Genomic DNA, 15749 nt, shown 5'->3' on the forward strand with positions numbered 1-15749 from the left:
ATAGGAACTAACCCAATGTTTTCAACAAAGAAACACTAACCCATAAATTAAAGGAGAATGAACAAATATTAAGAAACACCATCACTAAACCCATCTCAGACCATTACATACTATAATAAATGTTAAGGGGAAGAATGTTCCATACAAAAGGTAAGTTTCTGACCAGTTCCCAACATTCTTTGTTCCAATTGATTGGTGGAACTGCTGAAAGTATGCTCTTGAAATTGGCAACAAGCTGCCTGAATAAAAGAATATAGATTTGTTACTGGTGGTGTTGACGTTCATAGCAGCTTAGACAGGTGCCTCTACCCACTATGAGATTGTAACCAGCCGAGGTGGAAGTTTTCAACAAGGAACAATTTAAAGAATGATAGAAGGGAGCACGAATGAATTGAATCCACATAGAAAATGAAGAGAGAGTAATTGTGCTATATATATTATAATGATGTGTGTTTAGACGCATTTTAAAACCATGTGGCTCAAAGAATGGTTCTTGAGCCAAAATGAAATATCTACATGTATTGAACCGGGTGGTTACAGTTGGTATCAGGCCGACTTTCCATGTACAATGTGTTTGTCTGGAAATGAATCAAGTGGAAGTTGGTGGATCCGTAACCGGCGGTCAAAGCTTACTCTTTATGCACAATATTACAATGGAGGCGGAAATGAATTGAATCTCATATTTAAAATGGAGAAGGTATTCCCAATATATGTAAACGCATTAAAATGGCGAGGCTCAAGAAATAATATTTGAACCAAAGCGGAAAATAGCTACCACTAGGTTGTTACAGGCATTTTCACATTGATGATGCTTCAATGAGGATCACAAAAGGACACACAATGAATATGCAGCACTACAACAACCACAAAGCCTTAGTCCCGAAATGATTCGGGGTCGGCTAACATGAACCATCATATAAAACCGTGAAATCAAGTCGTGTCAGAGACACAAATTCGCTCCCTCCACTCCGTCCTATCCACTACCATATTTTCCTCAATTCCCAGTAAACTCATATCACTCTCGATCACCCTCCTCCAAGTTTGCTTAGGTCTTCCCCTACCCCTCACCACTACATCTCTTTGCCACTCTTCGGTTCTCCTAACCGGCGCATCAAGCGCTCTACGTCTCACATGGCCAAACCACCTTAGTCGGTTTTCTCTCATTTTATTCTCAATAGATGTGACCCCTACTTTTGTCCTAATTATTTCATTATTCACCCGATCCTTTCTCGTATGACCACACATCCATCTCAACATACGCATCTCCGCCGCCGACATCTTATGGATGTGGCAGTGTTTCACTGCCCAACACTCCGTACCATATAACAATGCTGGTCTAATTGCCGTCCGGTAGAATTTCCCCTTCAATCTATTAGGCATGCCGGGGTCACAAAGGAAACCCGTAGCACTCTTCCAGTTCGACCAACCAGCTTTAATCCTATGAGCAACATCTCCATCTACTTCTCCATCCGTTTGGATAATAGATCCTAAATACCGAAAGCAATCCGAGGCCTGAACAACTCTCCCATCTAGGGTGATTGTCCCTACCTCCCTACTCCTATGGCCGCTAAACTTACACTCCAAATATTCTGTCTTACTTCGGCTCAACTTCAAGCCTCTAGATTCTAGAGTTTGTCTCCATAATTCCAACTTCCTCTCCACTCCTTTCGTCTCATCAACCAACACAATATCATCTGCAAACAGCATGCACCATGATATACCATCTTGAAGTGAACTTGTTAGTTCATCCATAACGATGGCAAAAAGAAATGGGCTTAGTGCGGAACCTTGATGCACTCCAATCGTAATAGGAAACTCTTCAGTCTTCCCAACACTAGTACGTACACTCGTGCATGCTCCCTCATACATATCCTTTATGGTGTCAATATATTTCCGCGAAATGTCTTTCCTTATCAAGGCCCACCAAAGTACTTCCCTTGGTACCTTATCATATGCTTTCTCCAAGTCAATGAAAACCATATGCAAGTCTTTCTTCTTATTTCGATAGTGCTCCATTAATTGTCTCATTAGATGGATGGCTTCCATAGTTGATCTTCCCGGCATAAAGCCAAACTGGTTTTCCGAGATCTTCACCGTCCTCCTTAGCCTTTGTTCGATCACTCGCTCCCAAAGTTTCATAGTGTGACTCATTAATTTGATTCCCCGATAGTTGGCACAATCTTGGACATCGTCTTTGTTCTTATACAAAGGGATTAAGATACTTTTCCTCCATTCTGATGGCATCTTATTGTTTCTCCAAATTTTGTTGAAGAACGTCGTCAACCATTCGATTCCTCTTTCTCCCAGACATCTCCAAATCTCAATAGGGATGCCATCAGGTCCTACTGCTTTCTTCAACTTCATCTTACTTAATGCCATTTTGACTTCACCCTTTTGAATTCTCCGCAGGCATTCATGATTTATCATATCGTGATGGATACTTATATCTCCAACATCTTGTTTGCGATCTCCATTAAATAAGTCATCAAAATAGGACCTCCATCGTTCCTTGATATCCTTATCTCCAACTAGGACTTTCTGGTCCACATCCTTCACACATTTAACTTTTCCGAGATCTCGCGTCTTCCTATCTCTCATCCGAGCAATTCTATATATGTCTCTTTCCCCTTCTTTCCTATCCAATCTGGTATACAGATCCCGATTCACCTTTGCTCTAGCGTCTCGTATGACCTTCTTTACTTCCTTTCTAGCCTTTTTGTATTTTTCGTAGTTCTCGTCACTCCTACATTTCCCCAATATTTTATAGGATTCTCGCTTACTCTTTACTTCTTGTCGTACTTCTTCTGTCCACCAAGATGTGTCCTTACCCGGTGGCATGCTACCTTTAGATTCCCCTAGAACTTCCTTCGCTACTTCCCTTATACTATGCTCCATCTTAGTCCATATCGAATCTATATCTAAATCCATATTACAAGTCTATGAATATGCAGCACTACAATATACAATTTCAATTATTTTAACATGATTTCAAACAATATCCACACCATTGATATTTGCTAAGATTCTAATTTGTAATTACAATTATATTACATACATGGACATCATATCAGTTCTGATGTCATCCAATCAGTTAAGTAACCAAAACAAGATGAGGAAGGAAGGGAAGAAGATGAAATTGAGGCAAACAAATATAAACAAATATGGAAAATATAAGCTATATATATTCAGCATGAAACCTGTAAAGTTTAGCTATAAGAATCATCTCTTGGTTATGTCATCTTGCTTGATGGTGAAGTCCCAGAGGTCACCATATTTTTCATTGAAATCCCATATGCTCATAGTATTGTAGTCATTAATTAACTTGTCACGAGCTCCTCTCTCCATTGTGTATATCTGAGGCTCAAAGTTGTGAGGCTGGTCTGGCTTATCCATCTCTATTATGCAAAATACCAAAGCGAACAACCCTGCTCCTATGAACATATACTCCCCCTGAAACGCATGTCATGGCTGATACAAGTGAGTTCAAAGATTGAATCTTGTATTATATTAATGAAGTCCAATCTGATTCAAACATTACCGGCGCATTGAAATACATGGCAGCTGCAATTGCTGGAAGGAAGAGCCATGAAATTAACCCTGCAAATCAACAATCAAAAGCAATGACACATGCTCAGTATCTGTATAAATTCAAAATTAACTGGTTTTTGGTAGTCACTTGTACCTTGAAAACCTGTTGGAGGACCTACTCCTTCATATTCTCTTACAAATATTTCCCAAAGTGTTCCTGAATTATAAACGGGAAAAAAAAAATCAGCTACTTAATAGGAATAAATTCATTGCCAATAGATCTACAAATAGGTAGGACTGTCAATTTTTTTACTAACATGATTTACTAATTGTTAGGAATAATTGAAATTACGATAAACGAAAAATAAGCAAACACACACGAATTGTTTACCCAGTTCGCCACTCAATATGAATGACTACGTCTGGGGGCACTACCAAGCCAGGATATTTACTATAATGAATGAGATACGGATTACAGAGAAAGAGGTTATATTTATACTCCTGAAACCCTAACCGTCTCCATAAGCCCAACACTAATGACACAATATTATCTTGACTTGATTATGACAGTACAACCTGACAATCCTACTAATAAGATTCTACCAATTAAACGAACCGAATTTCATTACCGCAATTTAGAGGTGGTAATAAATGAGTCAACTCTCACTCAATCTATATTAATAGTAACGTTTAAAAATATAAAAGTATAAAGTAATATTCCTAAATATATATATTTATCTATAAACAAACAGCTAACTCATCCAAAAAGATACCTTACACAGTGACATTGTCTCTCACATATATATAAAGAGTCATTTAGCTCTCTTATTAAAAAAATATGAGAACTATATTTAACACTCATTTTCATGATTAATTCATTTTGAGCATGGGGAATCTAACATTTAGCTTCATTGTTAAGTAACTGAGATATTTAACAATATTATTTTTGGATTAACAAATTAAGTATACCAATTAAAAGTCCATTAATGTATGTTGTGTTTTGTTATGTTATGTAATTTACAAGTCATATGTAATTTTAGCATGTGTATTAAGCCTGTATGTAATTTTGTCATCCCTCCCGCAATTCCACTGGCACATTAGATGGAATTCATTGATTCGGAATTAATTATCTGACAAAGAGATCGATAGCGTACCTTTTTCATCGCTTTCGCCTTCGAAGTAGGTATGATGCCCATCCCACTTTCCATACTCGAAATCTTCCTGAATTTAACAATATTAATTATACAAGCACATCAAATCAATAAGCAAATGTAGAAGATGAAACGAAACATACAGCATCAACACCGGGAGTTCTCCAACGATCAATTGGATCTTCATTGAGATCAGGTTCTATCTCAGTGAATCCGGCTGCATTCAGTCTTGTTGAGCTATATCTGCAACCCAACCTGTTGCACACGTTTACACTTTTCCGGTTCAAAATCCTATCGGTGGTTTTAAATTCGGAGTAGGTGATTTTGGGTACTGGACTTGCGAGTAGAACTGAGAGTGAGGAACTGACCGCCATTATTTTTGCGCCTTATCTTCTAGGAAAGACTGGTTGAGCATTTAAATGGCAGGCGTGAATTTTGCAATTTCTATTTTTATATTAATGCTTATATGTCGTTCTCTTATTGGAGCTGGCTTATTAACAATGAAATTACGTTAACAGGATAAATTTGAATGGTTTGATTAATTTTCAAATAAATGATTGTGGTTTAATTTTGTCAAAACAAGCATTGAGGTTTCACACTTGGATTAATACTATTAAAACCATTTTTAATGACCTGAAAATGAAAAATTTTAAGAATTAAAGTTGTTCAATGTCATATTTTCCATTGAACTATTTTTTCGATTTTCGAAAATCATATTTTTTTGGAACTTTCTCTCTCTAAACATTAACTTTCTCTCCCTTTTCCCAAACTTCATCTAAATAATCTCAAAATAAAAAAGTTGAAGAATTAAAGTTGCTTAGAATATTAGTAGTTCTTAAAATATGTCAATTTTGAAGTCGTCAAGAGTGATTTTAATAGTATCAATCGAAAAAGTCCTTATTTTGCTAAAGTTGAAAACCTCAATCCATGTTTTGACAAAAAGTAAACCACAGTCCTTTATCTGAAAATTAGTGAAACCACAGAGTTTTATTTGAAATTTACCCTAAACTAAATGAGAAAGGGAAAATTACAAAACTAGGTCAAATGGGAGGTCCATTTACATATTTAACCCATTTAGGTTCCGTTTGTTTTACCTGTTGTTTGCTGTTGCTGTTTGCTGTTTCCTGTTACGGTTTGCTGTTTGCTGTTTGAAAAGGCTGCTGTTCCAAAAAACAGGAATTCCCTGCTTTTATAAAAAGCTACTTCTCGGCTACAAAAGGCAAACAGGAGGTGTCTAACCAAACACATTAAACTCTCATTTTCAAATTGAAAAGGCAAATAGGAGGTTGAAAAGCAGCTACCAAACACCCCCTTACTCAACCTACTACATATCTAGACTGATTTTGTGTGACTTTCCCATAATACCCTCAATATTTACGCGCATCTCGCTCCCTCCCGTCTGACTTCGCAGATTCCATATTATGCGAAGCATGCGAAACTAATGTCTGAGTTTACTTGATGAATTTAGCATATGCGAAGCCTGCGAAGCTAATGTTTGGTTTACTTGATGAATTTAGTTCGCATATGCGAAGCCTAGATGTGTTTTGAAGCTAATTCGCGAAGTGGTATATAACAAAAAATAGCAAACAACAACGGATTTTAACATTAAAATCATAACATTGTCAAAATTTACAACAAAATTGCCACAATAACAACATTAAAATCACAACAACATCAAAATTTACAACAAGATTTCCAGACTTTTTGGGATGAGAAATGGAAGTCCAGACCTTTTGGGATGGATGTGTCTCACGGTGCACACCAAGATTACTCATCCGATTCAAAATTGGTACCGGATTATTGGCACAATCTCTACTATCCAACCATTTTAGGAGTGAATGTGCCAATCTTGAGGGAAATTTCTCCCTGTACAGGAAGAAAAGTTATCTCCCCTGCATCCGAGGATGCCGCCTTCTAGAAAGGGATGTTATGTAATCAACCACCTTCAGAAAAAATTAATCATGTTAGGCAGGGAAAAAGACGATTTTGGCTTCGCAAAATGAGGATTAGCGAAGCATGCGAATGTAAATGTGCAGGGAAAGAGGTGATTTTACTTCGCTAATCGATGTTTTCGCGGTATGCGAGGTCTGAAACGTGACGATCTACGTCGCATATCGATGCTTTCGCGAAGTATGCGAGTCAAATGATGAACTTTTCTACTCGCAGACTTTGCGAACTAATCGATTCACGAAGTAGATCCACACGTTTCAAGGTCTTTCTCTTCGCACATCTTCGCGAAATCATCGATTCACGAAGTAGATCGTCACGTTTCAGGCTCTTTCTCTTCGCAAATCTTCGCAACATCATCGACTACGCGAAGTGTATTCATTAAAAAACGCAGAAAAAACAACAGCTACTTACATTTTTCACGCCTTTCACCCTTAAAAGCGACAATAAACAATATGATAAATTGGGAAAAACGTAGAATAACCATTTTTTGATGGTAACAAAAAGAAAGAAACCAAGTAACGAGCAGGAACAGGAAGATGAAGAACCATGACTTCATTTTCTAGGATTAGGAAGTTGCAGAATCAAGAGATGAAGAGAGGAAAAAGAGAAATTTATTGTGATTTGGCGAAATGGTACAGATTTCGCGCAATTTAAAGGAAGATAGGAAGATCAAAAGTCTTGAAATCATTAATGGAGGAGCCAACTTTTTGCATAACCAAGGAGATGAGGGGGAGCGGCCGTTCGCGTTATGGGAAGTGGGAAGGTTAGGGGTATTATGAGAAAGTCATACAAAATCAGTATAGATATGTAGTAGGTTGAGTAAATGGTTAAATATGTAAATGAGCCTCCATTTGACCTAGTTTTGTAATTTTCCCAATGAGAAATTCTATTATGGTCTCGGTCCATTGGACCTTGCCAATAGAGACACGACAATTGTGCACTCTCTTTCCTTACACCGTAGAAGTTTTCTAACTAAATTTAGAGGAGAAATTATATTATACGCCTGCTATGCCACATCAGTAGTCTGATGTGGTATGCCATAACAAATAAGAATTGGACGTGTGTAACTACACTTAACAATTAATAAAGAAAATAGGCTTAATACATTATTTGTCCTCTGAACTTGTCCAAAAAGCTTGATTGGCCCCCTGAACTTTCAAAGTATTCCGAAAGCCCTCTGAACTTGCAAAAAATATTCAGTTAGCCCCCTGAACTTGCATAAAACGTAATCAATTGATCACTCGGTCGTAAAAAAGTAAGTTAAATGCGGAAGATGTATTCCACGTATCTTAGAATATTATTGCATAATTAAAAAATAGATTAAAAAGGAAGTTATTGCTTGCTCAACTATACAACTTGTCTTCTCTAATATTAGAATCGTATATTCCGATTTTGGTCGTTTTACTTTTTATAATACTCGTGGAATACATCTTCCGCATTTAACTTACTTTTTTACGACCGAGTGATCAATTGATTATATTTTACGCAAGTTCAGGGGGCTAACTGGACATTTTTTACAAGTTCAGTGGGCTATCGGAACACTTTGAAAGTTTAGAGGGCTAATCAAACTTTTTGGACAAGTTCAGGGGGCAAATGATGTATTAAGCCAAGAAAATAATTAATATTTATTCTATTGTTCCTTCGACTTCCAAACTGTCCCTTGTTTTCCTTCTCCGACGACCGCCATCTACTCCGTTCGTTCTCTTCCCGTCCACCACCTACTCTGTTTGTTCTTCTCCGGCAACCACCATCTATTCGTTCTCCTCGTATATGATTATATGATGCAATTAATTAGATTTCAAAATCTTGGTGCAGCCACAATCCAAAATCTAATCTGAAACCTTCATTGCATTTCTAAAATAAACCTTCATTGGATTTTCAAATCTAAAACCTTGAAATCTAATCTTGCCACAATGGGATATGGGTCTGGAAAATCAATTCCGTTTAACTCAATTAGACATGAAATATGTTTAACAGAATTAACTAAAGTTTGTATATGGGTTTGAACCCAAATGCTTGAATTTTGATTCATTTTCTGCAAATTCAAGCTATCGTATCTGAGTTTTGATTTACATGATTAGGATGGACCAAAATAATTAGATTAAATAAAACAAGAGATCTCTTTTTTCAATTCCATTCATCAAAAGATCATTAAAAAGGAATAAGGAATCCAACGGAGATGGTGGTTGTCGGAAGAGAACGACCGGAGGTGTGTGGTGGTCGGAAGAGAACAGGAAAAACAGATGTTGCATTATTAAGTTTAATTTGTATTTCCTTATTAATTATTAAGTTTAGTTTTACAGATGTTGCATTTTGATTGGGTATGGCACACCACATCAGAATCTGATATGGTGTGCCTGGCACATGATAAAATTTCTCTATGGCTATTAAGTAAGTCGTCTTAAAGATGTTTGAAGTCTATGCTAAATATAAAATCACAATGCTGAATTCTCAAGTTGATTGATTGATTAAGTGGGTTACTAAACCCAGCCCCATTTTCACACTTCCAGCCCTAGCCCTAGAAAAAGACGTAACCGCCCTTTAACCAAAAATTGAAAATTTGAATCCCTCCCAAACTCTCTGAAAGTCTCCCAAATACATTTTCATCCGAATCAAAGACAACACGTTTGATGGAAGGCAATCCGTTATCACCGAGAGGAGACGGAAGTGATGCTGTGTCTGAATTCGAGGTATTTTTCCGATTGAACTTCCTTGCATTTCTGTAATTTGAATTAAAAAAAAATCTGGTTCGGCACTCGGGCGTGTGAGCATCATGCCTCACCATGTGGTGGGGCGTGATAGCCACACGCCCCACCATGAGGTGAGACGTGATGTTCATACACCCCACCGCATGGTGAGGCGTGATGCTCATACGCCCCACCGTATGGTCGGGCGTGATACTCATACGCCCCACCACATGGTGAGGCGTGATGCTCACACGCCTGAGCATATTTGTGGCTGTTTTTCGGGTTTACACACCGAAACGCTGTAGAAATGTCACGTTTTGGAATGTAATGTTCATTATTTATCATTTACAGGAGGTTTCGTGGGAAGAATTTGACGGAAACGGCATAGATTACAGTTCGCAGTTTTTTCCCAAACAAACGTTTCAAACATATCATGAAGCTGTTAAACTGGGTAAAACAGACGGCAATTGAGATCGGGTTCGAGTTAACCACAGCGTCGCACAAGACGGGGCGCAAGTCAAAGTGGATATTGGTTAAATGTGCTCGTGGTGTTAAGAATTATAAAAGGAAAAAGGATATGGATATGGATGTTATACTACGGAAGAATACAAAAACAAAGTACTGTGGTTGCAAATTCCAGATAAAGGTTATGGAAATCGCTGAATTGGGCGGTTGGGTGGTGAATGGGATTCCTGGAGATAGAGGACATCACTGTCATCAGTTGGCTGTATATCGTCAGGGCTACAGACAGATGAGCGGACTAAGCCCGGCTTCCAAAAAACTTGTTCGTGAAATGAGTTCAGCTCAAGCTAAGCCTTGTGCTATATTTGCTGCAATCAAAGAAAAACATCCGGAGGATTGCCCGACACAAAGACACATCTATAATTACAGGGAGAAAATCAGGACTGCGAGCTTTGAGGGTCGGGATGTAATCGGTCAGTTTTATCGGCTTGCTATAGATAAGGACTACATACATTGGACGCAAGTGGTACCGGGCAGCAATGTCGTGACTCGCTTATTTATGGCACATCCAACATCGATCACACTGTTCCGATCTTATTACTTGTTTGTTGGTATGGATTCAACATATAAAACAAACAAGTATAAGATGTCATTCTTTGAAATCATTGGAATGGCGCCTTCAAACAAAAACTTCTTGATCGCCTATGCAATCATGAAGGATGAAACTGAGGGTAGTTATATGTGGGTGTTACAAAAATTGAAGCTTTTGCTCCAACCTGATGTGCATCCGACAGCCATTGCTACAGAGCGGGAGTTAGGACTGATGCGGCCGGTTCGTGAGGTATTTCCTCATAGTCATCATTTATTGTGCACATGGCATATTAATAAAGATGTGGAGGATAGAGTAGGCAAGTTGAGTGGAATGAAGAGGTTTGGTGAAATTTTTAAGAATTCCAAATGGAAACGTATAATTGAAGCCCCGACAGTAGCCGAATATGAGGCAGCAGTGGTAGCCATGAAGAATACTACTGGCAACTGACCTCATGTGATAGATTACGTGGAGACCACATGGCTAGTGCATAAAGAGAAGTTTTATCGAGCATGGACGAACAAGGTGTTGCACTTAGGAAACACCACAACCTGTCGAGTGGAGAGTTCACATGCACAGTTGAAACAGTGGTTGAATTCATCTAATGGTGCACTCGATACAGTGTGGCGAAGGTGCACAAGGACATTGAGGCTCAGATCGAGGCGATCAAGTAAGACATTTATTCTGTTATTTGCTTTAATCTTTTAAAATTTAATACATTAGTTTTGTAATCCTTCACTGTATATAATCAGATACTCACTCGAGGACTTGAGAAGAAGATCTGCGGTGAATCACTGTGGAGCACATTTCGCGTATCTCGACTTACACGTTTCACATTACTGCTTGGCTGTACTAAATGATGAGCTCAAGCGTATGCACGGATTGCGTATGGATGTGGTAAGTGAATGCGGATGCGTGTTACCCATGACTCATGGCATTCCGTGCGCATGTGAGCTTAAAACATATATTGACACAGATGAATCGGTCCGTGTTGACCGCATCCATCCTTTTTGGAGATCTCTTGCGTTTGAAGGGTTGAGTGACATACCAGTTACTGCTCCAGTATATGCTGACGGGTCTGAGGATCACCGATTTTTTCAATCTCTTGTGGAAAAGGTTGAAAAATTAGATCCTTCAATGGTGCGTAGTATATCGATGATGATTCATGATCAGATAAACCCGGAACAAAGTGGCTTCAAAGAACCTGAGGTCAAAGACACTGTTAGGGGTAGACCAAAGGGAAATTCATCAACAAAACGAAATCCGAGTGCATGGGAGTACAGTCAGGCACCACGCGGTCGAGCACGGTCCTCAGGTTCGAGGAGTAATCGTAGTCGAGGCCGTTCCTCATCCTCATCTGTGCATAACAGCCAGATGCTGGGTATATTTTATTTCATTTATATATATGTTGAAGTTAAAGTAAATATATTTTTATTCATAAATTTCATATATTAATATTTTCAGTCAGATTTGATGAGGATATCGCCAGTTACCACCATTTACATCGGGTTCAAGGTCTCATCGTACCATTTATTACTGGATTCCATGATGTTGTAGCAGATGGTAACTGTGGATTTCGTGTTTTAGCCGATGCCATCATTTATAACCAAGAGGAGTGGAAGCTGATGAGAGTGCTCATAGAGAATGAGATGCGGGCAAACTGTGATCTGTATGCGCCAGTGTACGGGAACAAATTTGATGCTGCCCTCACACGTATTAAATGGGTAGGAGCGGGTTGTGGTGAGTCCCACTGGATGGTGAGTCCGGATGACTTATATGCTGCTGCATCTGTATTGAACGCAGTAATTTTCCTCTTTACTACACAACAGTTAGGATGTTGTACTATACTGCCGATGCGTTCGGACGATGGAAGACCACCAGAGTGAGAGATTGTGATTTGTCATTTGGGGAGTTATCGTCACTACATACGTCTTTATTTACATCCTACGTTTCCAGTGCCTCCCATTGCCACCCAATGGCGTTTATTTTGTCATCCGAGTGTTCGTCACTTGGAGAAACTATATGCTGAAAGGAGAGAGGCTTGGACTAGATTATATTAGTTTTATATGTTGTGATTAATAATATTTATTAATTAACTTATATTGTTTTTACTGATTTTAGGACTCAATTGTATGTTATTTTTAGGTTTTAAGTACAATTTTGTAGTTACGGGTTTAACGGCCTATTTACGGGTTTAACGGACTATTTACGGATTTAAAAAGCTATTTTTTTTGCCAATCCGACACGCGGGCGTGTGGCTATCACGCTCACCGCGTGGTCGGATGTGATATACACACGCCTCACCGCGTGGTCGGACGTGACAGCCACCTGTCCGACCTTGCGGTGAGGCGTTGGGCTATCACGCCCAACCACATGGTGAGGCGTGATATCTATACGCCCGACCACGCGGTGAGGCGTGATGGCCACACGTCCGTGTGTCGGATTGGCAAAAAAAAACAGAAATTCCCCTCCCAAAACCCATGAAAGGGCAATTTCGTCCTTTCAAGGGGCTAGGGGTGGGAATTAGGGGCTGGGTTTAACAACACCCTTGATTAAATATAATTTTTTAATTTTCAAGATAAACTTGTAATTCTTATGTAATGAATTTATCGATAGCTCATTTTTGTCACTCAACCAAAAAATTATTTAATAAACCAAAAATGAAAAATAGGTCGTTATTTACCTTAATAAAAATATGTAAAATTGTATATATTGAATTAAACTAAAGAAAATATAATAAAATAAAATAAAAAATTGGGTGGGTACTGTGAGATTCCATTTTCAACTTTATCGTCATTTTTATCTTTAGGATCGCTCATTGTTCAGGTCTTTTATCCCATTGCCATCCACTTCAAACTGGATTGTTACAAACCCATCAACTTTTGCTTGGTTCATCCTGAAGCAACATATCATACGTAGAGAGCCGACTCTAATACTAATTGTAAAGCTTGATCCAACACAATCTAGATATTATGTATTTTTGCCTAAATTCAACCCTTTGGATCTCACAGTTTTAAAATACGTTTACATGTATTAGAAATTTTCTTTATTAATAATCTTCAACCACTCTTTTTCCATTTTCAATGATATTCAGTATAAAAAATGAGGTAAAAATAAAAAAATTCTTATAACTTTTCTCATTGATTTCATCTACTGATGATTACAAGAACATAAAGAGATGGATTGAAAACGACAAGTATGAGAAAGGACGATTACAGCTAGCAAATCAAATCAAAGGTACAATTCTGTTAAAAGGGAAAAGAGAGAAACTGAAGAAGGCGATGCACAAAAGTTGATGAATAAATGAAACGTTGCGTTTCATGTCTCTATTGAAGCCAAATGACCATTGTAATGTTACCGTTGGAGTGATTTGGGTGAATTTAAAAATTAGGGATTAGACCCAAATTGATTAAGCTGCAATCCAATTTATGCAAATTAACATTCAGTTTATTTTTATTTTATTACCGTCCTTTAGGTCCACTCATTGCTCAAACTATTTATCCAGCGTGATTTCAAATCAGATCATTACAAATATCCTTCGAAAAAAAGTTATCCTTATCATATTTTTAAAAAGCTGATTTAATAACCTAATAAATATTTAATAACATAATAAATATTTTGAGTACTTTTTTCATAATTAACTTAGATTTAAATGTTAATATTTGGCAAGTTTTTTTTTCTTTGTTAGGAATATAATATATAATTTAAATATAAGTGATATTTAAAAGGTTCAATATAATTTTTTCTTCAAAAAAAATTTATATATAATATTTAATTAAAAATAGACTAAAAAAATAATAGTAAACCAATTTGATTTAGAGGGTGTTTGTTTTAGCTTTTCGAATGAGCGTTTAGCATTTCATTCCAAACCGCAGGAAAAATAACGTTTGGTTAAGTTTATATAAACAACTGTTTGTATTTGTTATTGACAAAATTATCCTTTTTATTTCCATAAAATATGTTTATTTTTTAATATTATTTATATTTCTACAAAATAATTACCGAAAAAACAATGTTTTGTTGTGTTCAATAAATTTTTTATTTTTTATATAGATTATTTTTATTAATTTGTGTAACACATTTTTTATTTTATAATAGGATAAGGTGCAAAAATACCCCTAACATTTATAGCTAAGAGCAATTTTCCCTTTAACGTCTAAAATGGTGCAATTATACTCCTATTGTTGGCATCCAAAATCAATTTTACCCCTGACATTCACAAGTTGGGTCAATTTGAGAAATAATTTATCAAACTGCATTCTTGGTCATGAATATTATCATCTACACTTTACATATCATTTTATCATCGTTAGTAACAGATCACAAACATATGATTAGACATGATTTTTTTAAGAAAATAAAAAAATATTGACTTTTGTACGAGTTAGACAAAAAAAATTCAAATATTTTGCCGAATTTATAAATATTAATTTTATTATTAAATCACAAAAAATATGAAATCTATTTTTTAAAACTATTGATATGTGCAATTGGTGTAGAATAAGAAATAAAATATCTATGTTTTCTAATAATATTTGAAATTGATCAAACTTGTCAATGTTAGGGGTAAAATTGCTCTTAGCGGCTAGCGTTATGGGTAAAATTGCACCATTTTAGAGGTTAACAGTAAAATTATTCCTAGTTGTAAACATTATAGGTACCACATTTTTCCTTGTATAATTTCATCGTTGATTAATTTAAAACATGTCAATTTTAGACATTTTAAATCCGAACAGTAGCAGTTCAATATAATTTTACCAAACACTAGTAATTAAACAGCTAACAGCTTACTGCAACTGCAAACAGCTAACAACAACCATAACAGCTACGGGACGTTTGATATTCTATTGGGATAAGGATAAGGATAAAGGTTGGGATAAGGATAAGGATAAATGGTTGGGACAATGATAAAAACATGATAGTCGAGAATTATTATTCAACGTTTGGTATGTGAGACATGATAGAGATAAAATAATACATTTTACTATTTTAACGTTATTTAAACTACATAAAGTTAGTTTGAAGGATAAGATGGACTTTTCCATTCTATTAAAATCGCATGAGCTTATCTCACCTCCTTATATCACCTCCGTCTTGGGTATAGGATTTGAGAGATAAGAGGTTTATCTCTTATTTGTCTCACTCTTCTATCTCCCAAATAAATACGTGATAACTTATCTCGTATTTTTTATCCCTATCCCTATTCCACCACCTATGTTTCTTCTAATAAACACCCTGCTACTAGCTAATAGCTGAACCAAATGGACCCTTAAGCAGGGGTAATATTAATATTGTTTGAAAAGTTTAGAGTAAAATTGTATTATTTTATAAGTTAACACATGGCAATTTCCGAAAGGACCAATCGCTTTTTGATTTCAAAGG

At 36.8% G+C, this 15749-nt stretch overlaps 1 protein-coding gene across 1 annotated transcript; it reads right to left on the minus strand.

Moving 5' to 3' along the window:
* Nucleotides 1-2946: 2946 nt before the first annotated feature.
* LOC136219637 (photosynthetic NDH subunit of subcomplex B 5, chloroplastic) lies at nucleotides 2947-5096 on the minus strand. Its single transcript, XM_066007113.1, has 5 exons — nucleotides 4823-5096; nucleotides 4683-4749; nucleotides 3683-3745; nucleotides 3539-3597; nucleotides 2947-3450 (listed from the first exon to the last, which is right to left on the minus strand). The coding sequence occupies exons 1-5, from the start codon at nucleotides 5051-5053 to the stop codon at nucleotides 3220-3222; spliced, it is 651 nt and encodes a 216-aa protein (XP_065863185.1). The 5' UTR covers nucleotides 5054-5096; the 3' UTR covers nucleotides 2947-3219.
* Between the last annotated feature and the right edge of the window lie 10653 nt (nucleotides 5097-15749).

Source organism: Euphorbia lathyris, chromosome 2 (assembly GCF_963576675.1).
Source record: "Euphorbia lathyris chromosome 2, ddEupLath1.1, whole genome shotgun sequence".
Classification (NCBI taxonomy): Eukaryota; Viridiplantae; Streptophyta; class Magnoliopsida; order Malpighiales; family Euphorbiaceae; genus Euphorbia; species Euphorbia lathyris.